At 33.5% G+C, this 26,504-nt stretch overlaps 1 protein-coding gene across 1 annotated transcript in view; it reads right to left on the reverse strand.

Moving 5' to 3' along the window:
• Positions 1-3,248: 3,248 nt before the first annotated feature.
• WWC3 (WWC family member 3) overlaps positions 3,249-26,504 on the reverse strand; it is a 187,052-nt gene continuing 163,796 nt past the window's right edge. The window contains exons 12-23 of the mRNA XM_051984543.1: positions 26,104-26,224; positions 21,319-21,393; positions 20,548-20,634; positions 17,940-18,132; positions 17,183-17,350; positions 16,322-16,473; positions 14,582-14,747; positions 11,067-11,231; positions 10,148-10,240; positions 8,126-8,353; positions 7,425-7,552; positions 3,249-6,467 (exon numbers count right to left, since the gene is read on the reverse strand). Of these exons, the coding sequence (XP_051840503.1) occupies positions 6,401-6,467; positions 7,425-7,552; positions 8,126-8,353; positions 10,148-10,240; positions 11,067-11,231; positions 14,582-14,747; positions 16,322-16,473; positions 17,183-17,350; positions 17,940-18,132; positions 20,548-20,634; positions 21,319-21,393; positions 26,104-26,224 (1,643 nt within the window). The 3' untranslated portion in view covers positions 3,249-6,400. The remainder of the gene's footprint in view (positions 6,468-7,424; positions 7,553-8,125; positions 8,354-10,147; positions 10,241-11,066; positions 11,232-14,581; positions 14,748-16,321; positions 16,474-17,182; positions 17,351-17,939; positions 18,133-20,547; positions 20,635-21,318; positions 21,394-26,103; positions 26,225-26,504) is intronic.

Genomic DNA, 26,504 nt, shown 5'->3' on the forward strand with positions numbered 1-26,504 from the left:
CCTTGAATCTGTCTTTCTGGGTAAGCTTAGCAAAAATAGGATCCATCCAGGGTCAAATTATGTCTTAAGAATCCACGTTGCAAGTGGTTAGAGTACTAGCCCTGAAGTCAGGAAGCCTTGAGTTCAAATCTGATCTCAGACACTTACTTCCTAGCTGTGTGACCTTTGGCAAGTCACTTAACCCCAATTGCCTCAAGAAAAAAAAAAAAAAGAATTCATGTTGCCAATCTCATTTCTACAGAGTAACCTCTCATTTCTGTGACTTACTCTTTGAGGCTTCTACTTTACCAGAGTCCACTCCCATGCTTTTTGGAGCTGCTCCTTCATTCCTGCAGCTACTTCTCTCATGCCAGTCTTGGATGCAGTCATCTCTCCATATAGAAACTAGTTGTAACATTTAGAGTACACTTTGCTTCTCTTGGAACATCTATTTCTGAGCCATTGTCTGGCACACCCAGGCTTTGTATAATTGTGATCTCTTTTGCTTAGATTAAGCTAAGTGTCCATCACTTTCTACCAGCATATCAAGAAGTAAAACTAGTTTTTATCATTGTTATTGCTTAGTCACTTTTCAGTCCCAACTCTTTGTGACTTCATTGTGGTGGGGGGGGGGGGTTTCTTGGCAAATATACTGGAATATCTTGCCATTTCCTTCTCTAGCTCATTTTATAGACAAAGAAACTGAGGCAAACAGGATTTTATGACTTGCCCAGATTCACACAGCTAATAAGAGTGAAAGGCCAGATTTAAACTCAAGTCTGGCACATTATCTACTGTACCACCTAGCTTCCCTAACTATTTATTGGAATAAATAGTTGTGGTCATTTGTTTCTACAGTCTCAGAAAGTCAGTCAATAAACGCATACTAAATAATCAGATTAGAGCTAAATTTGAGATTTAAGGAAATTCAAAAGATTCTTAAGGCAGCCCCACCAGTCCCTAAGGCTACTTTGTATGCAAATAGACAAGTTGCACAGTATGTCCACAACTAAGTACAAAGTAGCTTTCCATTATTCTATTAACTGGTGTGTCCTATACAGATAAACATTTCTCAAAAAAAGACTCCTTGTTGAAGTTCTTGACAATGAACTCAGAGCTCTTTTAAACTGATGTTGTAGTAAAGATTACCTTTTTCTCTCTTTCAGGGTATACTAATTGTGAAGGTGTACAATCATTCCAAAGAACAGGTCAATAGTTTGGCAAGTTTCTTTTCTTTTCTTCTTTTTTTTTTTTTTTTATAATAACTTTTTATTGACAGAACCCCATGCCAGGGTAATTTTTTATATTATCCCTTGCACTTGCTTCTGTTCCGATTTTTCCCCTTCCTCCCTCCCTCCACCCCCTCCCCCAGATGTCAAGCAGTCCTTTACATGTTAAATAGGTTACAGTATATCCTAGCTACAATATATGTGTGCAGAACCGAAAAGTTCTCTTGTTGCACAGGGATAATTGGATTCAGAAGGTATAAATAACCCGGGAAGAAAAATAAAAATGCAAGCAGTTTATATTCATTTACCAGTGTTCTTTTTTTGGGTGTAGCTGCTTCTGTCCATCCTCGATCAATTGAAACTGAGTTAGATCTCTTTGTTGAAGAAATCCACTTCCATCAGAATACATCCTCATACAGTATCGTGTTGAGGTATATAATGATCTCCTGGTTCTGCTCATTTCACTTAGCATCAGTTCATCTAAGTCTCGCCAGTCCTCTCTGTACTCATCCCGCTGGTCATTCCTTACAGAACAATAATATTCCATAACATTCATATACCACAATTTATTCATCCATTCTCCAATTGATGGGCAGCCATTCATTTTCCAGCTTCTAGCCACTACAAACAGGGCTGCCACAAACATTTTGGCACATACAGGTCCCTTTCCCTTCTTTAGTATCTCTTTGGGGTATAAGCCCAGTAGAAACACTGCTGTATCAAAGGGTATGCACAGATAGATAACTTTTTGAGCATAGTTCCAAATTGGCAAGTTTCTTATCAAAATCAAAGAAACAGTGGAGTAGAGAAGGAATAAGTATTTAGATACCACCTACTATGTGCCAGATTGTGTGCTAAATGCTTTGCAAATATTTTCATTTAATCCTCACAATACCCCTGAGAAGTGCTGTTTTTATCTTTATCTTACAGGTGAGGAAACTGAGACAAGCGGAGGTTAAAGTCACTGGCCAGAAGCCAGTAGCTACTGTCTGAGTTTGGATGTCAACTCAAGTATTTCTGACTCTAAGCCTAGGGTTTTAATCACTGAGCTACCTAGAAGCTCTTGCCTCAACATCAGTAGTATGGTATCATTCCTGATGTAAATGTATCCTCGGTACTAGGAATACCACATGCTGATCACACTAGGATTTGTCCTAGCTTTATTGTCCCTATCATGTTAAACAGTGTGCAATTGAAACACTCATGCCTTTGTGGCTCCCTCAGAGGTGACATGGTGACATTATAGGATCCTTGATACTAGCTAAAATTAACATCTTCAGTTAAGTATTTAAGATATTTGCTTTGATCTCAGCAGGCCCTAAGAGGAATTCCATACACTGAGAAGCACTCCTTCCACAACACTTTAGCAACAGTGCTAAAAATAGTGGAAGTTTCTAAATCATTACTGATGAGAGAAATGCAAATTAAAATAGTTCTTAAATACAACCTCACACCTATCAAATTGGCTAATATGACAGAAAAGGAAAATAATAAATATTGGAGGGGATGTAGAAAAATAGAGACACTAATACCCTGTAGATGGAGTTGTGAATTGATCTAACTATTCTGGAGAACTACAGCCAAAGAGCTATCGAACAGTGCATTATCCTTTGATCTGACAATACTAGTACTATAACTGAACCCAAAAAGATGGAAAAAGGAAAAGTAATTATACAAAAATATATTTAGCCCTTTTTGTAAGGCAAGGAAATGGAAGTTGAAGAGATGCCTAGCAATTGAGAATGGCTGAACAAGTTGTAATATATTCTTGTAATAGAATATTATTGTGCTATATAATGTGGGATGCTTTCAGAAAAACCTGGGAAGATTCAACTCATGTGAACTGATAAAAAATAAAGTAGTCAGGACCAGGAGAACAATGGACATAGTGACGCAATATTGTATGATGATCTGTATGACTTAGCCCTGTAGTAATGCCCCCAAACCCATATAGTTTAAAAAGCTGCAGCTTGTTTCTACAGTATAATTCTCACTCTCCTTTTCCCTTACCTAAATGAATGAATGAATGAATGAGAAAAGTTTCTTTGGTCACTTTATTACCAGTGGAAATTGCTTTTAGTTGGAATATTTTGTGATCCATGTTAGAAAACCACTTGATCATCTACCACATGGTTCCTGTGAGTAAGCAGAGAGATCGCAAGAGATTTTAAAATTTACATACATGGAATATTAGGACTGATTCCTGCTTTAAAATACATAAATAGCCTGTAACCATACATGGTACATTTCTCCATTTAAGTGACAATACTTTTCACATTGTTCTTAATGTAAGTTATTTTTATTTTGTAGAAGAAATGCCTTCAAAGAATACAAATGACAGAATCATAGAGGACCATGACAAAAAAATAAAAATAAAAACAACAGAGATGAATACTGAGTATAACTTATTACCATGACAAAAGAGTATTGATTTCAATGGTTAGCTTCTTGGGCAGTTAACAATGATTATAAACACAAAAACAAATCCGTTTCACTTACTGAGATGCTATGAATAAACCAACTTTTTAACTTTCTTTGTTTTTGTTTGACATATTCTAGGTGTTTGTCAAGTATTAACACTGATACCACTACATTTAATCACCTTCTGCCTAGGATCACAGTCAAATAAGGGCAGAATATTCTTCGTGAGGTAACACAGTGATTGGGCAATATGAAAACTAGTGGAAACACTAGCTTAAGACTTTAGGATTTCATTTTCAGACTGAGTATTCATTGTCTGGGACATTTTTACTGAACCTACATTCCATTTACTGAGTGTGAGGTATGGCAAGTTTCACTATTTTAGCAAATTAAAAATCATAGTGTGTTTCTGCAAAATCATGGCTTCCTCCTGTCTTGGGTCAGAGATTCTGCAACCATTACCTTGAAGATTCCAGCTCCAGGCTTTTTTTTTGGTTAGGATAATCAGACGACAGGATACAACAGAGATGCATACAACTGGCTCTCCAATTAAGTTAACTCCTGCCACTGATGCATAGGACAGACCAATTCCTTCCTCACATTCGTGTTTTTCATTTAACAAAATCTCCTCTCCTTGTTATGGTCCCATGTAATTGCAGAGACAACAAAATAGAGAAGGTAGAGGAAGGCAGAACGAAGGAAGCACAAAACAAATTGGGTGAGTGAAGGAGCTAGCTGCATTTTTAACATTTTGATTTGTTGAAATGGAGGTCAAAGAAAGGTTCCCATTCTGGAAAAACAGGTTTATTTCTAAATTGGGGCAGTGAAAGGAGCTATTTGGAAAATATTGATATTGTAATTGGTATACCAGCATACCAGTTTTCCAACATAGTTGGTTATTTGACAGCTGAGGCTATCACAACCTCCCCCCACCCCCCATAGGAGGGCAAATGATACTTGTTTACAACTACAGAAAGGGTGCTTTCAGGTGCACAGAAAAGTGCCATGCAAGCATGTTATTCTCAGAAAGGTAAATTTACTAACTATCCCCCATCTATAAATCTTCTGTTAGCCAAATATATGTTTTGGTAAATACAGCAAGGAGCAACCTCTGATAGGGGAAAATGCTGTTGTTGGCTTTCATGTGCACAGAAATGTAGAAAATACTTTTATCTGTGGACCAGAAATTCTGATTAGTATTAATGTTTTGTGAGTTTGTGAATATGTGTGTGTATGTATGTGTGTGAACATGCATAAATATATCAACAAAGCAAGACCAAAGCCAGAAGACACATAACAAATATAGAGATTAAAAATAACATAAATATTAAAGTCTTACCACTATTAAACAGGCTCTTTGGGGGTCTGTTTAATAATCCTGCAAAACCCCTCTTAAATCATGTAAAATGATAGCAAGGTTGGGCCTGCAGGGTGGGAGTCTAGAAATTGATGAGATAAGAAAGACTACTAGGGATTGGAGCCTCATTTATTAGGGAAATGTCAAAGGATGAGAAAAGAAATAGAAAAAAAAAAAAGAATTTTTGTGACATTTTGTGGGACCCATAAACAATTTTTTTGCTTCAAAACTTTGTGAAATAGGACTTACTTCACAAATAACAGTATCTCATATTAATATGGTGTGAAATTTTAAAAAAATGCCACCACGTATTTTATTGCCTAAGAACTATATTTATGACATTTTAAAAATGTCATAGGAACAACGTGTCTCCAGATTTAGGATAATGTTCTCCTACTATATATCAAACACTCTGAGGTAAATGATTTATTGCCAAAAAATTATTTTTATATATATGGTTGCTCACTTTCCTAAAGACACATTTCCTAAAGAGGCTAGTATCTTTAACTTATTTGAATGGTTATATTCTTCAGTGGTTACATTAGTATGGTGATTTCCTATTCACCTATTACTTTATCCCTTGTATATCATTGCTGGATCATCTTAGCAAAGTGGCAAGTTGGTCATTACTAATGAATGTAAGCACGGCAGGCAGACGATCTTGACATACCCAGATAATCGAGAACTTGTATACCTGGCTACAGATCACATAATGCATAAAGATACATTAGACAAATAGAAATGCAAATCCATTAGTGCACAGTAAGACTATGACATTAAGTTCTGCAATGCATAAATGGGATTTTAATCAATGTTAAAAACATTGCAGGCTATAATATTTTAATATAACACATAAACAGTGCTAAAGAATACAATACACATAAGATACAAATATTAGAAGCTGATAAAAGTGACAAATTCAGAACATAGTATTTTCATTTTCAGGTATCAGAAACAAAACCAGCCCAATAGTTCCATTCTACTGTATGACAAATACTGAAGAACAAAATTTCAGTCTTAAAATACATCTTAAAGTCAGTATTTTCCTTCAAGGAAAAAAAAGTACTATAAATAAATTACAATACAGTGAATTTGCCTGAACTCACTTTGTTTCTGTCTTCCAGCCTTTAAGTCAAATAAAACAGCATTAAAAACTGTACACTCTTAACAGAATAGTTGATCTTTTATAAAATAAGCTGTCTTCAGAGATGTCAAATTCACAACAAGGAAAAACCAAGCCTTGTTGTAGTCACTATTATAAAATATATATGTATATATATTTATATATGTTTTTGTTTTTTACAAAATGTGTATATTAATAGCTTTGCACAAACGTTTTTAAGATAAATTTAGCTAGTCTAATAACTTCATGAAAATAAAACAGATAAATACTTCATGTTTACAACACAACACTTCATACATCATCAGCTGGCAGAGGAGGTATATTAATTCTTGGTCTTGTAAAAAATGCTATCTTCTCCCTGTCAATGAAGATAATGATGAGTTAAAAAGACGATCAAAAACATTATTTTCTTCATTATAAACACAACAGAAATGAGAGAATGAAATATCCCTGACATATTTTTGAGTTCAAATATAACCTCAGACACTTAGTAGCAGAGTGATCCTGGGCAAGTCACTTAATCCTGTTTGCCTCAGTTTCCTCATCTGCAAAATGAGTTGGAGAAGGAAATGGCAAATTACTCTGATATCTTTACCAAGAAAACCCCACATAGGGTCATGAAGAGTCAGACACAACTGAAAAATGATTGACCAATAAATGAGAGCTAGAAGATACCATATAACTATTACCCAAAAAATGTGGATCAGTAGAAAGGATGGGTGATAGGTTTGGATTTAAAGGACTTTGATTCAAATCTTACTTCTACTATGCCTTGTGTATTTTTGTTTTGTTTTTGGAGGGGGGAGAGAGAATTGGGAAAGCAATAGGCATTAAGTAGCTTGCCCAGGGTCACACAGCTAGTAAATAAATGAGGACAGATTTGAACTCAGAGTCTAATGATTGTCCACTCTACCACCTAGCTGCCCCTATATCGTATATATTAGACAAGCCATTTAAAACTTTCTGGCTATTAGTTCTTCATCTGTAAAATGAGATGATTTGAAAAAACCTCAAAAAGTTGGTCTAAGTATCTCTGGGGTACCTTCCAATGATTCTAAAAACTTTAAGTAATATTTTTCAAAAGTAGCCATAAAATATTAGTGCTTAATAATTATCTTGTCCATTCCCTCCTCTACCTCCTTTGACATCTGAAACACCTGAAGTTCTAAGAGTTTCTCACATGAGAATATGAAGCAAAATAAAAGAGAAGGAATGGGATGCATAAATTGTATCTATGAAGCTGTTATAAGAGGAATACATTCAAATGAAGTGACAGCATTAAATAAGGGAATGAGTAACATTTTAATTTTCTTACCTAAATGTCTGCACCTGAATGGGTTCCTTCTGGTTTTGCCCTCGCAGCTGGTATATTTCTTTGGATGCTTTCTTAAGCATTTTTTCAGCTGCCTGTTCTTGATGGTGTTCAAGTTTGGTTTGTCTTGTCTGAAGGGAAACATATTTTTTTGAAAAATAAAAAAATAGATGCAATAAATCACACAATCTAGGAAGAAGCTTGCTACAAACTCTCACAAACACAGAGAAAAAAGTACTTTTTGTACACTGAGATTTCTACAAAAAAATCTACACTGCCCCCTGGCAGTTTCAGTTTGACCAAGACAGAGCATCCCAGCTACCTATATATAATTAAGATGAGGATGAGCAGAAGGTCCCATTGATTCCAGTATTATCTCTGTCCAATGCTTCCTGTATACTGATATCTACTCAATTTAAGCACCTCTGCACCCATATATGAGAAAAGTCTATCTTCTAATATTCTCCATCCCACATTAAATAAAAGAGTATTCCTCCCCATCCTTCACCTGGAGGGAAAAAACTGGACTCCACTTATTTCTTATGAATCTTCTATGTGCATTTTTCTATATAGCATTTTAGAAATAATGGTGAAAACTTTTGGGTTTGTTTTTTTTTTTGGTATGAAATTCAAATTCCTTATTTTAAAACAAATGTAGAAATAAATCAGAAATGTGTAGTTAGAATACATGCATAGAATCTTACCTGCCTCTCTGCTTCCTTCAGCAAATTTCGGAATCTTTCATCTCGAAGAACCCAGTTAGGAAGATCAGTTTGCCCTCGGAGCTGGGCATCTTCTAAACGTTGCCTCAGTTCTCTCAAAGCACATATCTCCTCATTCAGCTGTCTCTGTCTAGTTCGTGATGCCTGGAGATCCAGCTCCAGGTCTAAGGATGTCCGTGCCATAAGCTCAGCCAAAGAAGATCTACAAGACTACAAAATGATTGTGATAAACCAAAATAGATGCAAGAGAAGAGAGGAACTGAAACTCTGACCTAACCATTGGGAATGTTTTAACATACTTATGGTCACAGTGAGGAAATTAAATATAAAGGTAGCTTATCTTTCTATGTGTATAGTTTTTTATTTTGCTTTTTTTTTTAAGCTTTGTCACATGTCTTTCTCAAAATTTAAATAAAACAGATTAATCGCTAAGAGTACTTTACATTCCAAGAAACTTATTTTAAGCAATTGGGTAACTTAAGTTCTTCACTTTAAAGACTAAATACCTTTAAATTCATTGAAAACAAATTTTTATTAAAATTAATTAGCACTATGATCCATTTCATGATTCAATAACTGTTTTTGTATTTTCAGATTTTAAAAATATATTTATTTACATAAGAATATATGTGGGCCTAGTTTTTTTAAATTAAAAATTAAATTAAAAATTGAAAAAAAAGATATCTCTCCTTTCCAGAAGTGAGAGGATAATTCCACAGAATACCACATATATTGTTGGGTTTGGTCAACGTGTTTAGTTTTGCTATCTCCTGTTCTTTCTCTAACTTCTAATGATAAGAATTGGAATGGCCCTCTGGAAGGAGAGAAGAATATGTTAGAAAATGAAGGTGATGTAAAAATAAAAGATATCAATAGTTTTTAAAAATTAAATATGTTTATATCACAAAAGCAAAATGTGAATAAACCAACATAATCTCTTCAGAAAAGAAAAGACAGAGAACTACTATTCATATAATTTAGATATTATAAATAATACGATAGCCTCTTTACAAACATTAAAGCTTATTCTCTTTAAAAACATTTAAACAGAAATGTTGGCAACATCACCAGAAAGACAAGAATGAAAAAATTTCAAGAAACAAAATAATGGTACTACAAGCTATGATGCTTAAGAGAAAGTGGGAAAAACAATTAAATTTTAAAATGTCTGTGTACCATGAACCTCTGGCACTGTGAATCTCACAAGATGGAAAATGCAGAGGCAAGTGTTTCAAGGAAAGAAATATAAATGACAGTGAAGAAAAAGACAATGGCAAAGATGCTTGATCAGAAATCGGGGACTCTAATTTAAACCAGTGTTACTTGGACAAATCAATTCATCTATCCTGGTCTCAATTTCCTCAACTATAACACAAGGAAATTGGACAAGTTGAACTCTAAAGTCCTTCCAGTTTTGAAACTATGATTCTATGCCCTCAAAAAAGACAGTCTGTTCTTCTTTCTATGAAGTCTTAATTGCTAGGATGTTCTTCCTCATAGAATGCTCAAATGCCTCCCTGTACCATCAACTTATGCTTCTCTGTATGAAGTCTCAGAATAGAAGCCAAAATACAGAAACATGTTTTGCAGGACTGCTCATGTATATATCAAATTTCTTGCCTTCTCAAGGAGAAGGGGAAAGAAGGGAAGCAGAAAATCTAGAATTCAAAATCAATAAAAAGAATGCTAAAAATTGTTTCTACATGTAATTGGGAAAATATGTAAAAATTTTCACATGCACAGAAAAAGGCAAAAGACAAATGTCTTTCACAAGACATTTCATGTACCTAAAAGCAAGATAGTAATTTTGTTTTCCTATTCCTATCTTTTCTCCTCCAGAGAATACACACCCAGGGAATGGTCTTAGATGCTTTTTAATCATCACATATAAGCACGAGGGGAGTTGAGAGAAAATATTATCTCTAAAAATTTTTAACAAAACAAAAACAAAAGCAAAAACCAATAAAAATAAATGATATCATATGAGTACTGTATGAAATATACCTGCTTATAGCGTAGAGTACGTCGTTCCAATGTATTTCGGACAAAGGGGGACTTTCTTGGCAGGGTTGAACTGTCACTGTCACTGCGATACAGCTGTAAAGAGTACAAAGGTAGTTAGGAATTCAACAGGCCTTCTGGATGTTTATTCTAAATTAACTTTTTTACACTTCCTGAAACTCTGCTTAATCTCTCATACACATTTCTTTTTAATTTTTTTAATAATAGCTTTTTATTTTCAAAATACATATATAAAAATAATTTTCAACATTCAAAGCTACTGCTCTTCTAGTCAGAAGAAAATCTGTATTAAAAGAAAAAACTAATAATGCCTCTTTTAGAGACTTCAAGATTTTATTCTCTCTCTCTCTCTCTCTTTTTTTTTTTTGGTTTTAGTCTCTACCTCAGAATAAATACATAACTGTTATAGTGCCAAATTAGTTAACTTTGCATCCTTATTTTCCATGTGAGGAGGGTCCCAAATTCTCAAGCAACATTTAAGCAACATGATAACTTAAACCAGAATAATCATTAAAACATAAAGCAAACAAAGAGTTCTTTCTCAAGAGTCTCCAGTAATTGTACATAAATTACTTCTGTGCAAAGAGGCGGGAGGAAGGAGGAGGTGAGGGGAGGACACGGGCAGAGACAAGACAGTAGAAGGCAGTTCCTAACAACATAGTTTGATCTATCTCCTTTTCCTGGCAAGTGAAGAATATTTCACTTTCACAATGTGAAAGTGAAGAATTCATTTCCTTCTTCACATTTAGCAAGCATAACCAGTTGCCTAAAGGTATCCTATTAATGGATCCAAAAGTAATATTTCAGAATATTGTTTGGGATAATACACATCTTTACCTCACTCATAGAGAACTAGAATTGTACCGTATTCCAAATATACTCAAACTAATATTTTACTTACTCTGCAAACATACTGACTTCGTGCTCCAGGCGAAAAAGTCTGCGAACGAACAATTGTACTACTCCGAACAAAAGGAGAACCACGAGACCTGCGGCTGGTCCTCTCTTTTGGAAGAACTGGTACTTCTTCTGGGAAGAGATCCTCTGTATTGGTCTCCTTATCAACCTACAAGGTAAATTACATTTATGCTCACTAGTATTTCTAGGATATAAAGAAATAAAACTGATGTAATCATTCAACAAAAGCAATTGAACATGATAGAGGACAAGGAAGAATGGGGGTCCCCTTTTTCAAAGAATTTTTCATCTTCTTGAGGACATGAGAAATGCAATTAAAAAGACTAGAGTTGTTCAAAGATATAAAATTAAGTGTGTAATACATATAGCAAAAGCATCATACATAAGAAAACTGATCCTTGGGTAGTCAAGAAAAGGAATTGGGAAAAAATGAATCAAATTTTATTTTATTTTATTTATTGGAGTGCGGAGGTATTAAAGTAACAAAGAAAAAATATGCAGAGTATTCCAAATGGAAAAATCAGCATGAGTAATTATGGGAAATGAACAGAGTATTATGTGGAGAATGGTAGGAAGAAGTAGGAAGAGACTGTACTGAAAAGAAGGGTTCATATTGGGGCCTGGTGAGCAAAGAAGAGAAATAGATTTGGTGAATCTAGTAAGCAGAGCACTTTGAAAGTCTAACTGAGAAGTATGAACATGATCTCAGAGGAAATTAAACTAGATTCTTAAGCAGAAGTAACATGGAAAGCATTGTTTCAGAAAGATGACTCTCTAAGTGCAATGTAGAATAAATTGCAAAAGATAGAAACTAGATCTTGATTAGTCAAAAGATTAGCCAAGTGATACAAGTATGAGAAGACAAGAGCCTTGCCTAAGATAGTGGCAATGAGAATGGAAAGAAAGGGTCACATCTAAGAGAATTCACCAAAAAAAAAAAAATCAATCACTTGAAATTCAGCTCCAAGAAGTTTTAAATTACAAAATCAAGCTTTTCACTTCAATATTATTCAAGCTAAAAATGATTTGGATTTAATGGATGCATATTCATTATTGAATTTGTAAATGTAGTCTTGGGTTATAAAGAATTTACCTAATTTAAACATCCATTCTCCTCATCCAGACTCAGGCAGGCTGGCTTTAAGATTATTAGCATACTTAGTATTCTATACCTTTTTTTTTTCCCATTTGAAAAGCAAAACTCAAATAGCCATGCTATTAAGGAGTTTGTCATTTCCTGACTTGTATGGAAGGAAGAACAATGGTAACAGATCTTGATGTTATAGAATTTATTTATGCTGAGCAAATAATTTAGTTTATTACTTAATCTCTGCTTAACAGTTAAGTACTAGATAAATGCTATCTATACTTGACCCTCTCAGCTAAGAATCTGGACTCATATGCCACACCTAAAAATCTAGCCACTAGCCCTCTTCTCCTTTCCTCCTTACTTCACTTCACTACAATGTATTCTACCAACATCTCCTTCTTCTTGTTAAGGCAAACTCTTTTACATGCATCATTATTTCCAATCCCTCCTATTTTCTTTACTATGTAGTTCCCACTATCATCACTTATGACTCTACAATCCTCAATCTCCTGTCATTTATGTGGTTCCTTTCCTGTTGCCTACAAACACAGCTCTCCTGACCCACAAACATCCAAAATCTTCCCTGCAAGCTCTTATGCTGTATCCATCCTCTCCATTTGTGGCTAAACTCCTTAGGAATGCCATCTAGTGGAGATTATGAGTCTCTAGTCCCCTTGCATTATTTTAAAATACCAGCAAACTGGCTTCCAACATCATCATTGAACTGAAACTGCTTTAGACCTTTTGCACACTGAAATCAGATATAGCACATATCTCAAATTAGATGTCCTATAAGCATCTCAAACTCAGTAGCCCCAAAATAGAGTTCATTTTATATTTTCCCCAAACTTTTCCTTTTTTCAGATATCCCCTTTAATATAATCAATACCATGATATTCTGTGAAAATCAATCTTAAAATCTCAGTGTCATCTTTGTCTCTAAATGAATTTACTTCAAATATTTAATGTCTTAACAAATCTTGTTTTTACTTTCATAATATCTCCTGTATATGCTCCCTCCTTTCTACTTACAGAGCAACTACCCCTATTCAAGTACTCATCATGTATCGCGCCTTGACTATTGAAATGATTTTCTGATTTATCTCTCTACCTCCAGTTTCTCTACTCTCTAATATACCTACCAATTCAGTTGCCAAAGTGATTTTCCTAAAGGCCAGATCTGATCATGACTTACTCAATAAACTCCAATAGCTCCTCATTACCTAGAATAATTATGGGAAAAAAAAAAAAAAAAACACCTTCTATTTGACATTTAAAGCCCTTTACAACCTGAACTCTTCCTACTTTTCATACTTGACTCTCCAATACACATTTTACAAATCAATTACACTAGCATAATTGATGTTCCTCACACATAACACTTTGTAAACTAACTCCAATATCTTTTCACTGGCTATGTCTCATACTTCCAATGCTCTCCCTTTTAACTTTCAATTCTTAGCTTTCCTGAATTCCTTCAAGACTCAGCTCAAATTCCACTTACCATTGGCATCTCATATTCCATTCCATCCCTTGATACTACTGCTTTCCCTCTCAGAGCATTTTTCATCTAGTTTGTATATCTCTTGTATGTACATATTTACTTGAATGTTGTCTCACCCTCTGGAATTCGAGCTCCTTGAAGACAAGTACCAAATCTTTTTCTTTCACTTAGCACAGTGCCTGGCATATGGTAAAGATAAATACTTTCTGACTTCTTTAAATAAAAAAGACCAACCCTTCTCCAACCTTTCATGCCAATCTGCTTAACTTTTCCTGTTACCTTTTCTCTTTCTAACTAGCATATTGATTTATAAATACATCTCATCCCCTTACTAAACTCTAAGCTATTTAGCAGGAACAATGTCATTTTTCCATCTTTGTATTTCTAATGCCTATCCTAACATCTTAAGGCATGTTTATTGAATTAAACTTAATTTCAATCTCTTGCCATACAAATTCTTCAACATGACCTGTTCTGAATATTTATATATGCTATTTCATGAAAATAGGATGATCTTTCTCTTCCAGTACATCAATTTCCCTTCTGTCACTAGAAAATTTCCTTAAATAAAACTCTTTTACCCTGTAAAGCACTCCCAAATTAAAAAGAGCTTTGTAATTCAGCATCATTTATCCCCCTTGTGACCACAATGAATCATTCCCCCTCCCCCCCACTATAATTAAAATTTTGTATGCATTTATATGCTGTAATGCTGAGAACCCACTTTGTCTTAGTATGGTCATCTGAAATTTTATTTTAGCTCCTATATTTAAAATAAAAGTTCCTTAAAAAGATAAACTATATCACCTCATAGAATAGGGGCATATTAAAGAATTTTTTCCCTAATTAGAATAATCAAAGCAAGAGCAGTTACAAGGCAAGTCATATGAACTTCTCTACTTACCTTAAGAGAAGGAGGCTGAATCTTCCCAGAACTGTACTGATCTGCCTGACCTGCAAACATATGTCCATGGCGGGATTCAGCACCAACACAATAGGCCTCTGGGTAAGGAGGACTGGTCTGTGTGCAATTACTACATCCACTGTCAATGGATTCTGCTTGCCAACTCCTAAAGAGAGGACATTTTAAGAGACCCAAAACAGGTTAATGTAAAACACAAGACTTAATACTCTCTTTTATTTTATTATTATAATTTTTTTAATACTCTCTTTTAGAAAGAGAGTAGCTCTATCAGCCAAATATTTAGCTGACTTCTACAGGCAAAGAATATGATGGCCTATTTAAAAGGAAAATATAATCTTCTCCTAGAATAACTCACTGGGTATTTGTTTTTTGCACAAGGTCCATCCCATGTTTATGTCAGGCTGTAATTTGCAAACTGATTCACATTTGTAATCACATTTGAGCCTCATAACAGTCCTGTATGGAGGATATAGTGGATACACTCATCGCCATCTTACAGCCAAGAAAAACTAAAACTCAGCTGCCCAATGGAACCATTAGTAGAACAAAACACTCTGCTTCCACTTTAATCCAGTGATCTTTACACTGTACCATGTTACTTAAAAGACATGGTGAATAACATCATCCATAAAGTCCATTTTGACTTATTATATAGAATTTGAGTGCAATAGAATAATGGAAATAGACTCCATCTATTCCTCCTTCCCTCTTTTCTCTGGATATAGTGTAAGTATACCAGAAAAAGAAATTACAAACAGGTTTGAATCTTGCCTCTACCTCCTACTAGTCATGTATATAAACTTAGACAATCCATTAACCTATCTGGGCCTCTGTAAAAGTGATGAGGGTCTACTGAATCAGGAGATTTTAATCTGACATCCACGACCCTGTTTGTAAAAAAATATTTTAATAAATATGTTCTAGTATAATTGGTTTGCTTTACTATTCTATTATTTATGTACTTTTTTAAAAAGGGTCTTTAACTTCTACTAGATTGGCAAAGAAGTATAATAAAGCTAAAGATTAGATAGATTAGCTAATGCTTATGATCTTTCTGCCTCTAACATTTGTTCTAATTTAATATATTTCCTCCTGTACTCAAAGGAAATCCAGGAGAAATAAATGGAAAGAGAAAGGATCAGAAGAATAAATATGAAAAGAATGGGAATATAATAATGATTCATAGAAATGGAGAGTGTGAGAAGAAGAAAGCAATTTGCTATGGCTCCTTGGTTATTTAATCATACTTCAATTAGTACAAGTCTATAATGGTTAATAATTCATTCTTGGGCCTTTCTGGTATAATTTTCATTATATTAATGACTCTTCACTATGATTCCTAAGAAATATCTGAGTAGAATCAATTCTGAATTGCTGTTGGAAATAACACTAGCTTACAATTCCCTATTTGAGTGAGAAATACATATATTTAGAAATGAACCTAACCAGGACCATGAAATTTATTTAATCCAATCTCTTCATTTTACCAATAAGAAAACTGGGGCTCAGACAGATTATTTAATGAAGGTCAATTGCTAGTTAGCAACTTTATATAATTTGTCTTTCCATCAACTGCATCTTCCTCATAAAATTATGCTTCATTTTTCTTGTGAAATGATTGCTCAAATTCTTTCCCAATTAGACCAAGGGAGCTTTCAGTTAAAATTAATTCTTTTTTTTCCAGAAGGCACATTCTAAAACAGATGGAAGACTGTTCACCTTTCAGATACAGCTTCTGCTTGATCTTCTTTCCTTTCCATCTCTAAGATTTCTTCTTCTGTATATTCCAATTTTACTCTCTCCTCTGCTAATTCTCTTTCCACTGCCTCCAACTGGGCTGTGGTTCTGGCTAATAGTACTGTAACAGCATCCTGAAAGAAACAATGGGATTCCTGGAAACCAATTTAAATCAGCCTTTTCTACTGTAGAAGCAAATAATAGATACTGAACATACAAAAGAAAATCTGTTATAGATAATGATCCCTGCTAGCTCCCTAGTAAAAAAAAGAATTCACTCCTATACCCAGTAACAGTAATACTTTAAAACTGAAAAAATGTCACCTTGAATAGAGACAAATATTCAAAGCCTAAAACAGCTAACAATGAATCACCCGTGTTTATAAATCATTATACATTTAGAAAATCTATTTAGCTGAGCCTTTCATAGATATGTGATGCTTTAATTTTTTTTCTGGAATTTCCAGAAATTTAATTTAATTTTAATTAATAAAATCAATTTTATTGATACAGGAAGCTTCAGATGAGGAACGTCCTCTATTAATGAAGATCAGTAATTTCTCTGCCATCTGTATTTTAAGAGAGTGCCCTGAAGGGACTAAGAGGTTAAATGGCTTCTCTAGGGTCTCACATTAAATATTGATCAGAGAAGGAGCTTGAACCTAGGTTTCCTCCTTCTATGAATCTATGTCTTCTCCTCTGCCAAATATTTTAAATATTTGCTTTGATATAACCATGCATTTCTATTTTATTATATCCCAAAAACTTTAAGATCCCACTAGACTTTTCTTAAAAATTAAAATGTTAATTTTTGACAATTCCCAACAATCAAAATGCCTCTACCGTTTTTATACTGGTGTTATTCTCAGGATTCTCTGTTGTGCTTTCTTCCAACTGGTTATTCTCTTTGATTCTCTGGGGGTCAGAGCTGGTGAAGACCTGAACAGAATACCAGCGCAACTGCATTTCACTGGAACTCTCATAATCAGCCAAGTTAATCTGAGCAATTCCCTGGAAATATGTTAAATAAATGAAACTAGATTAACACAAAGCATTTTCTATTTCAACCAGATACTTTAAAACTAGAAAGACACACACTAGAAAACTAGAAAGAGAGAGTGAGAAAGACAGAGAAAGAGACAGAGAAAGTGAATATTTTAGTAGTTCCTAGTCCAATCTGTCTTGGTGTTTGTGACCTTGGGTTTTCAAAAGCTCTATCAATGGAAGCACAAATTTTGAGAGAGTCTACCAAGTTCCAAAGGCTACAACTATGGACCCAGTAGCATCTCATATGAGTCTAGTCCACTTTGTACCATTATAAGAATGTTACCCACCAAGTGACAATTTTTTTTTTTTTTTGGCCACAATGACTCACAAAGTTTCTATAATAAGGTGTGAAAGGGTTACAATTACAGGTTAGTGGTGAAAGCACCCATTCCAAAGAGATCATGTATTATTCCTCTCTATGTCTGTCTTTCTCTCTTTCCCTATGTGCATATATATTGCCATCTCTTTCTCTTCTATTTTAAATCACTGAGTTGGATTAATTTAAATAATATGAATTACCATATCTCCCCTTAAAAAGAAAACAATCACTTACCAGCAGTTCCTCTTGAAGTTGATGGTCAACAGAACAAACATACAGCTGAAGTGACTTTAATTTTAAGACACTTGAATGAGCAGGAATTTGGAAAACTTCATTAAATATTAATGGAGCTTGAAATTCCAGAGCTTTGGAGCAGTAAGTGTTTGGTGTGCCTGAGTCAAGCGTTGGCAAATAGACTCTAATGTGTCTGAAAGTAAATTAAAAATAGGAATTAAACAAGGTGTAACAAATGGTAAGATTGCACAACTTATAAACCTATATATATGTACACACACATAGACATAGACACAGACTTTCTCTCTCTCCCTTTCTCCCAACTTCCCTCTTTTCCCCCTCCCTCCCTCTTTCTCTTTCTCTCTCTAATCAATAGTAATGACATAGTAATAGGTAACATCAAAAATATTCTTTGGCATGAAAAGTAATTTGGGACAGTATAAAATAGCACTTAGATAAAAGGAGACAGCTTTTACTCCAAGCTCCAAATTGAAAAGTCAATGTTTCTCACTACCTTAGTTTCTAAGATCTTGTGTTTTCATTTGGCAGAAGATTTTTTAAAAAGTTACTGAAGCCAGGGCCAGCTAGGTGGCGCAGTGGATAGAGTACCAGCCCTGAAATCAGAAAGACCTGAGTTCAAATCTGACCTCAAAAACTTAACACTTTCTAGCTATGCAACACCCCAACTGCCTCGGTAAAAAAAAAGAAGAAGAAGAAGATATAAAAGTTACTGAAAACCTAGGGAAAAGTGTGACATAAAATTAAATTTTAAAAATATCTACTGGGGCAGTGAGGTGGTGCAGTGAATAGACAATTATGACTTCAAATCCTTAGTAGCTGTAATAAGTCATTTATACCTGATCATTTCAAAAACTCCTCCCCATATGTGTGTGTGCACATGCACATTTGCATACGTATGTATTTGTATGTGTATATATATGAATATAAATAAATTATACATACACACACACCACACATATATATCTAAACACAATTCATATAAAGACAAAGAAAATCAGTTCCTGCTCTCAGGCTGCTTACATTTTGTGGGGAGATTCATGAAAAATAGAAACAAGTTTAATGCAGAGACAATCGATAAAGAGTGCTAGAAATATTTGCTGACAGAAGAGAAAAATAATAGCTACTGGGATCAAGGATAGTTTTATAGAAGTATGATCTCAGCTGAACTTTGAAGGATAATGAAAAATATAGGAAGTACAAATGAGGAAAGTTTTGTGAGGATATAGGCAATGTTTAGGAATTGTAAATAGTCAAGTATGGTTAGTATGTATATCTAGTATTGTGAATTAAGTAATGCAAAATTGGAGGAGAAATGTAATAATCCTTATTGTCTGTACTTTTAAAAAATACTATAATAAAAATTCACTAATTCAGACTACAGGATGACTCATGGAAAAAGTTTATTCTTTACTATCTTTATGGAATTGTAAAAAGCAAATCAGCTTCAAAATTAAAAGGGGAATATTTACTTAAAAAAAAAAAACCCTGCTTGGAATTATAATATTGTATTATAAACATAGTATTTATCCTCTTATTTTAAAAATATAATGTACAAGAGAGCTTGGAAAGAACTAAATGTTTTCAGTCCTGAAGTGACTGGTTGGCATCTTTCATTTCTAAATCCATAATTTACTATAACCTCCCTCCCTCTGCCTCATATCCAGTCCCCCAAGACACAAATGTTCTCAATCATTAAAAAAAAACAGAAGATACAAGATTAGGGACAGATTTCACTAGTACCTTTTTTGTCTTCAAATGGCAATTCTTTTTTAAACTAGTGTATGTTAGTGAAAGTATTAAAGAGTAATAAAATTTCAAAACTGAATGTAGAGTCTTAAGAGAAAAGACAATTTCACTTTTTTTCTATGTACTCCCAGAATCTAGCAAAGTGTCTGGTACATAATAAGTGCTAAATTAATGCATACTGATAGATTGATTCTTAGAAATATTTCAAATTTCATATTGGTCATCTCCCTCTAACCAATTTAAATGAGTGAGTTTCTACAGATTTTCTATTTCAAAATAGAAATATTTCAAAAATTTCACTTTACGTCCCACAAATTTAGATAGTGTGTGGAACATATATATGTGTAGATATTTCTTTATATACACAAGTTATATGTATGTATGCATGTGTGTGTTAAAATAAGAATTCATCTGAGTAGCTTATTTCTTGAATTTCTATTAGTCTATTTTTTACCGAAAATATTTAGATTACTTATATTCCTCTTTACTAAAAGTCTGTACCTATCCTCCTATGGTAGTGACCCCCAATGTTTAAGACAGAAGTATCAAATTCACATTCCCAAAAGAGGCTAAAGCAGATTAAAATGTAATTGGGAAATGTTGAACAAAACAAATAAAATACAATTTAACACAAATAATGGTTTTCTCCAGATCTATTTCAATTTGAATTTTACACTACCATTCTAAGATTATTGCCATAGGGAAAGCAATCTCTGGAAAGCTCTACCAAACTGCTAAGGTTCAGCTTAGTCCTCTTTCCAAAGGCAGACTACCATAAGACTAGGAAAACCCTAGATCTTTGAATTTGAAGAGATGACGTTGAATTAGAGTGTCCACTTACATCTTGCAGCCTTCTTTCACAATCAACCCAGCAAAATTCTTGAGCTGGAGGACATTCACTAGGAGACAATCATTTCCTCTATCATGCCTAGAAAATAAACAGTCAAGTCATTACCATGAAACTACTTGGATAAAGGGGTTGGGAGTTGGGAGAGTAAAGAGTCAAATCTCAATTTGAACTGTAGCAATGAGAATAAAAGAATATATACATATATACATATAAATATATGTACATATATAGACATGTTTTAAAAACACACACAAATATATATGGTGCTATTCCTTTGCAACTTACACAAAGCTGCTTTGTTTAATGGCTGGACATATTATTGTCATTATTCTGTCAATTATTCAATAGATACCCCTTTAAAGGAAAAAACTGTAGCTGGAAACCAAAAGAGGATGAAAATTGAGGAATAAAAACTAATTGGCTATACAATTCTCCCCTGCAGCGGGTAGGAATGGTTTTCCCAATTCTCATCAAGATTCCTAATAATTTTTACAGACAATAAATACGTTTGTTTGTTTGTTTTTGCACTTGTATAGGGCCCAGATTTCCTAACCTGCACTTAATATTCCTTTCCACTTTCCATTTCATAATGATGCCATAGCAAGCACTCAGTAAACACCTGTTGAAAGCTCAGACTCAAAGTGGGTATGTGAGAAGATATGTCTCCTCAATTCTTTGGCAGTGGAGGGATAGGGAGAGGGGAATCTAGCTACCACCTTCACTGTACTAGCAAAGAAGGGAACAGATTTAGCCTGAACTTACAAAAATCCCACATGTATCTGGGGCTCTTCATTATTGCTGGCATCATTGTATGCAGGCTCCTCAGTATCCTCATTCCTATTGACAATTGGGAAAAGGACAAGGTTAAATTTCTTCTAAGGAAATTAAATCCATCAGCTCCCACATTAAAAGTACCCCATGTCCTCCCACTTAAGTTTTAGTGATTCTATTTTTACCAGAAAATATTGCTTTTGGAATGAATTTGCAGAAAGAACTCCCAATGAAGAAACTCCACCTACCAATGCACATCAGCATCTTTTCCAGTCTTAGAGAATGGCCTGACAATGTTCATGACCACAGGCGTGTGTGCCAGAGACAGGCCTTGAACCCCACCAGTCTTCCTGATTCTGAAACCTAATCTCTAAACAAATGATATGTGTATGCTTTATATTACATATGTGCATAATATGGGTATAAATATAGGGTTGTTGCACATGTGTGCATGCATATGTATATACACGTACATGTATAATTATACATGCATATAGTTATGTGCATATATATATATATGTACGTGTATATATAATTTTGTTAACCTTAAGGCACTATAAATAAATGCTAGCTATCATCATCATCATCATCATTATTATACTATGCTATCTCTTTTTAGTAACTGGATAGAAAACCAATTAAGTAAATGCTCATCCATTTCAGAGCTTATAGTTAAAATGCCTCCAAAATTCTACATTTTCCAGAAAACATCTTTTTATCATTTTCTTAAAACTTAATTATATAGAAAATACAGTAAGAAAGAACTAGTTCCATGAGTCAAAATGATTTGTTCAATTTTTTATTAAAATAAGCCAGATGACTCAGAAAGCATAAAAACCAAAAGAATCATGGGATCACAAATTTAGAGCTGAAAGATGCCTTATAAGTGATTTAGTCCGATGCTTTCATTTTAACATATAAGGAAACTGAAGTACAGGGATATTAAGTGACTTATGTATATGTATAATATGTATATGTAACATATGTATAGTAATTGACAGAACCGAGATTAGAACTTACATGTTCTGACTTCAAATCACACTTTTCCTGCTGTACTAAACCACTTCTCACTCTGAATTTTGAAACAATAAACCAATATAATAAGAAGAAATTCCTTCTCCCCCTGTGTGGATTGGTTATAGACATATGCTAATAAGGGGAAAACAGCAATTAATTTTCTCTTAGCTAGGCTGATGCTTTCATTAGTAAAGGTAGCTTCCCAATCAGGAAATTCTTATAATATCAGTATAGTTTGGCAACTGTTAGGGAATTTGTAAAATTAGAGAGTTGCAAGGATCTTAAGTGACTTGCACTTAAGTGCACTTAAGTGACTTGCAGAATCATCCACTTAGCAGGTGTTGGTACAGAACTTCAACCCAGACCTTCTTCCCTAAGATGTTACATTCATATATAAGGTTTATGGAGTACTTTATGACTATTGTAAGTCACTTGCCTCCATTTCCTAGTCTATTAAGTGTATTAATTAAAATGTTGAATATAAAATTATTGCTTTTTAATGCAATATTAGAATAAATATAAATTATCATATATATTAAGTTAATAATGATATTTGGATTACCTAGCTAATAGGACTATTTTGAGGGAAATGTGCCAAGTGACTCTGTCCAGTAGACTTGCTGAGTTCAGAGATTTTTATTATTTTCTCTATAATCCCTGCACCTAATACAAGGCCTGGTATAGATTAAGTACTTAACAAATGATTGGTAAGTGATCAGATTTGAATCAATCATTCACATGATATTAATCCTCAAAAACTATTTTTGAAGAAAGGCTGCTCAGATCGCAAGCTATTGTTGGTCTAAGTTATCTGATTGTCTTTCCCAAGTAAATTGAGTAGATAATTACTCAAACTTTAGTTAGTGGACTAGGATTCAGAGGATCTAAGTTTTGTTCTGTTACTACTGGTCATAAGACCATGGATAAGTCAATTAACCATTCCAAGTCTCAATTTCTTCATCTATAAAAGGAAAAGGTTGGATTAGGGTAGGGTCCTTCCAACTGTTAAATGCTATGATTTTCCCCTTGGCTTCTCCTGTATAGATATAGAAATCTGTTCTAAATCTACCACTCACATTTTAATTAAGTCCGGCCATAAAATTAGAGATTGAAAGAAAGAAAAGAAAAACAATTCAAGAATATTGAACTACTTCATCTCCCTAAATGGGAAATGGCAATCTCTGGAGAATGAGCCCAATTTGGAACCAAATAATGATTCTCATTTTTTCCCCTCAAAGTACATAGGACTTTGAAAAATCAATATTAAAAATTACCCTAAAATTTAAAAATAGAAAGTTATATTAGGATTAATGTCTCTTTTAAGGAACATTGTCTACATAAGTCTTATTCTTTTAAGGAATAAGCCACAAGTAGATTGGACAGAGTATTGGACCCAGAATCAGAGAAACCCTAGTTCAAATCTGACTTCAGATGTTTACTAGTTCTATCAACTTGGACAAGTTATTTAGAAAGAGAGATTAACTCTTAACCTTATTTGTAAATGAGGGGTAATAATAGCACCTTCCTCCCAGGATTATTGTGAGGATCAATTGTGATAATGTTCACAAAGTGCTTCGCACATCTTAAAGAAAAATATAAATTGTAGCTTGGACAAACAAACAAAAAAAACCCCCCAAAAAAACCCTGAAGAAGCTAAGGCAGAGAATCATCAGTATCTAATTAAAGATCCAAGTCAGATTAATAAGATACACTCAAGCAAAAAAGAGAGAGTATGTAAAAGATGTCAGTTACTAAACACTATACTACAACAGTGGTCAAAATAGTTTAGATCTATTTCATCTTTTTATATTTATTTTAAACAAACCGCTAACATGGACTGTACACATTCTCCTTTTATTTCTTCTTTTGTCAATTACCAACATATACAATTCAATGGATTTAAGTGTTCTCATACTAGCTCTTTAATGGTCATCATTTGGTTCTGAATTTTTTGCAAAAGAGACTTTTGCTTTCTGCCTTGGAGAAGATACTTTAAATTTTACATAGTATATATTCTATATACACACTAAACCTAGTGTATAGAACATATGCAATATATATAGGATATATAAATGTATACACTATGCTACATTATATATACTATATGTACTATATATACTATACCATATAAAGTATATGTGCATATGTGTGTAGAGTATATATACTAAATACATACACATTATATAATTATTAGAAACCTTTTCCAATTTTTAAAAATAAAATTAGAGATAATATCTAATAGTGATGATAGTAACAATTACAAGAAATCAAATTTACTTACTATTTTTAAGGTTTAGAAACTGCTGTTATCAAGTAACTAGTACATGTTACTCTATATTGCAAACTTAAGTCAATTACATATAACAATGTTGCCCTATATTGTATTCGTGGATATTCCACCCATAACCTAATTAAGTAATTATAATAATAACAACCCAAAGTTATTACATAATTAAAATTAATTGTCAAGTATTTAATTTGGAGATAGAAAGACTAAAATTCAAATCCTGTGCATTAACTTTTTAAGAGAGATGACTTTAGACAAATAAATCTCTTACCCACTCTAAATTTTAGTTTTTATCCATAAAATGGGAATAATAATAATTTTGCTACTTATATATAATATATGTGAAGAATAGTTCTGTTGCTGTTGCTATCATTATCATCACTCTTTTTTTGCATTCATGTACACACTGTCTCTCCCATTAAAATGTAAGTTCCTTGAGGTCATAGACCACGTTAGTTTTTTATTTGCATACCCTGCACTAAATATAACATCTGGCGCACAGAAATAACTTAATTAATACTTAGTGATTAATTATATTGAAGAGAGTATGCAAAAAGCTGCTAAAATTTTTATAATAAATAATTTTTTTTATTTAATAAAGGTTAAAGGTTATAAAGGGAAAAATATCTATCCAATACTCATTTTTTCAGGGTCCTTGCTAAAGAAAGATGTTATCTTTTACGCAGCAGGATCTTTAGCAATAAAATATTTTCCCTTATTCTATGTCTAGATTCAAAGAAATATTTTCATGACATTTACCTTCTATATTCCCATAACTGAATATTCTAGAGCCCCCCCCCCAAAAAAAGGTTTTTTTTTAATGACTTTCAAGGAAATTCTTGATATTGACAGGCAGTACAAACTCTATTAAACATAGTATGACAATAATTATAAGAAGACAATGAAAGCTTTTTAATATTTTAAAAGTAATTGTAATCAGCTGGATTGTTTTTAAATGACAAAATAAAGCAGACACACAAATTACAATTGATCAATATTCTCTTTTATGTATGAACAGTTGAATCAAACTGATTTTTCCCCTCATAGAGCAAGGGAGCATAAAAATATATTTACTGGCATGGGAATCAGTGACTACATATTTATTTTAAATTAATATATTTATAATATACAAAAAATGTATTATAAATAATGCACACTTATTGAATGACTGATTTACCGAGTCAGTGTGAGGGTAGCAATCTTCCCTGTAGGGAAATAGATAGGTGATGGGAAAAGACCAATCCACTACCACCCCCATAAGTCCACAAAAGAATTTCCTCTTTGGATTTAACCATAAACTATATTCAGGGAGATAGAGAATAAAGACAGATGTTTTAGTACTGCAAATCCAAGTGTTCTACTGTATTAGGGAATCAGTATAATCATTTTGTTTAGGATCTAGAGAGAGCATTGCAATATCATATCAGCAAATTATTTATTGGGAAAAAAAGGATTAAAATTCTATAGCCAACCTTTTGGTTAAAGGTTCAAATACACCACTGTCACTAGCCAGCGAATAATCAGAGAGACATGCAGAAACCCATCTGGCCCTCCTCTCTGACCTTCTAGCACTATCTTCTCTTAAAGTAACTGCTGTAGAGAAAAGAAATAAACATAGTTAAAAGGTGACAATACATTTTGACATCTATAAGAAAAATGTTAAGAAGTTATATTACTATTGATGAAAATATGAAATGAAAATTTCTAGCTATGACTATTATGATCTATCTTTAAAAAAATTTAGAGTGAGGTCCAGCTTTTTCTGCTGGAAAACTGGGAAAAAAAACTTTGGGGTTACTTTTTTTCATGGCTAAAAATAACTAAACCTCTTTAAAAGCTCAGAAAATTTATTTAAAAAGAAAAATCACTATTT

Source organism: Antechinus flavipes, chromosome 3 (genome assembly GCF_016432865.1).
Source record: "Antechinus flavipes isolate AdamAnt ecotype Samford, QLD, Australia chromosome 3, AdamAnt_v2, whole genome shotgun sequence".
NCBI classification, from domain to species: domain Eukaryota; kingdom Metazoa; phylum Chordata; class Mammalia; order Dasyuromorphia; family Dasyuridae; genus Antechinus; species Antechinus flavipes.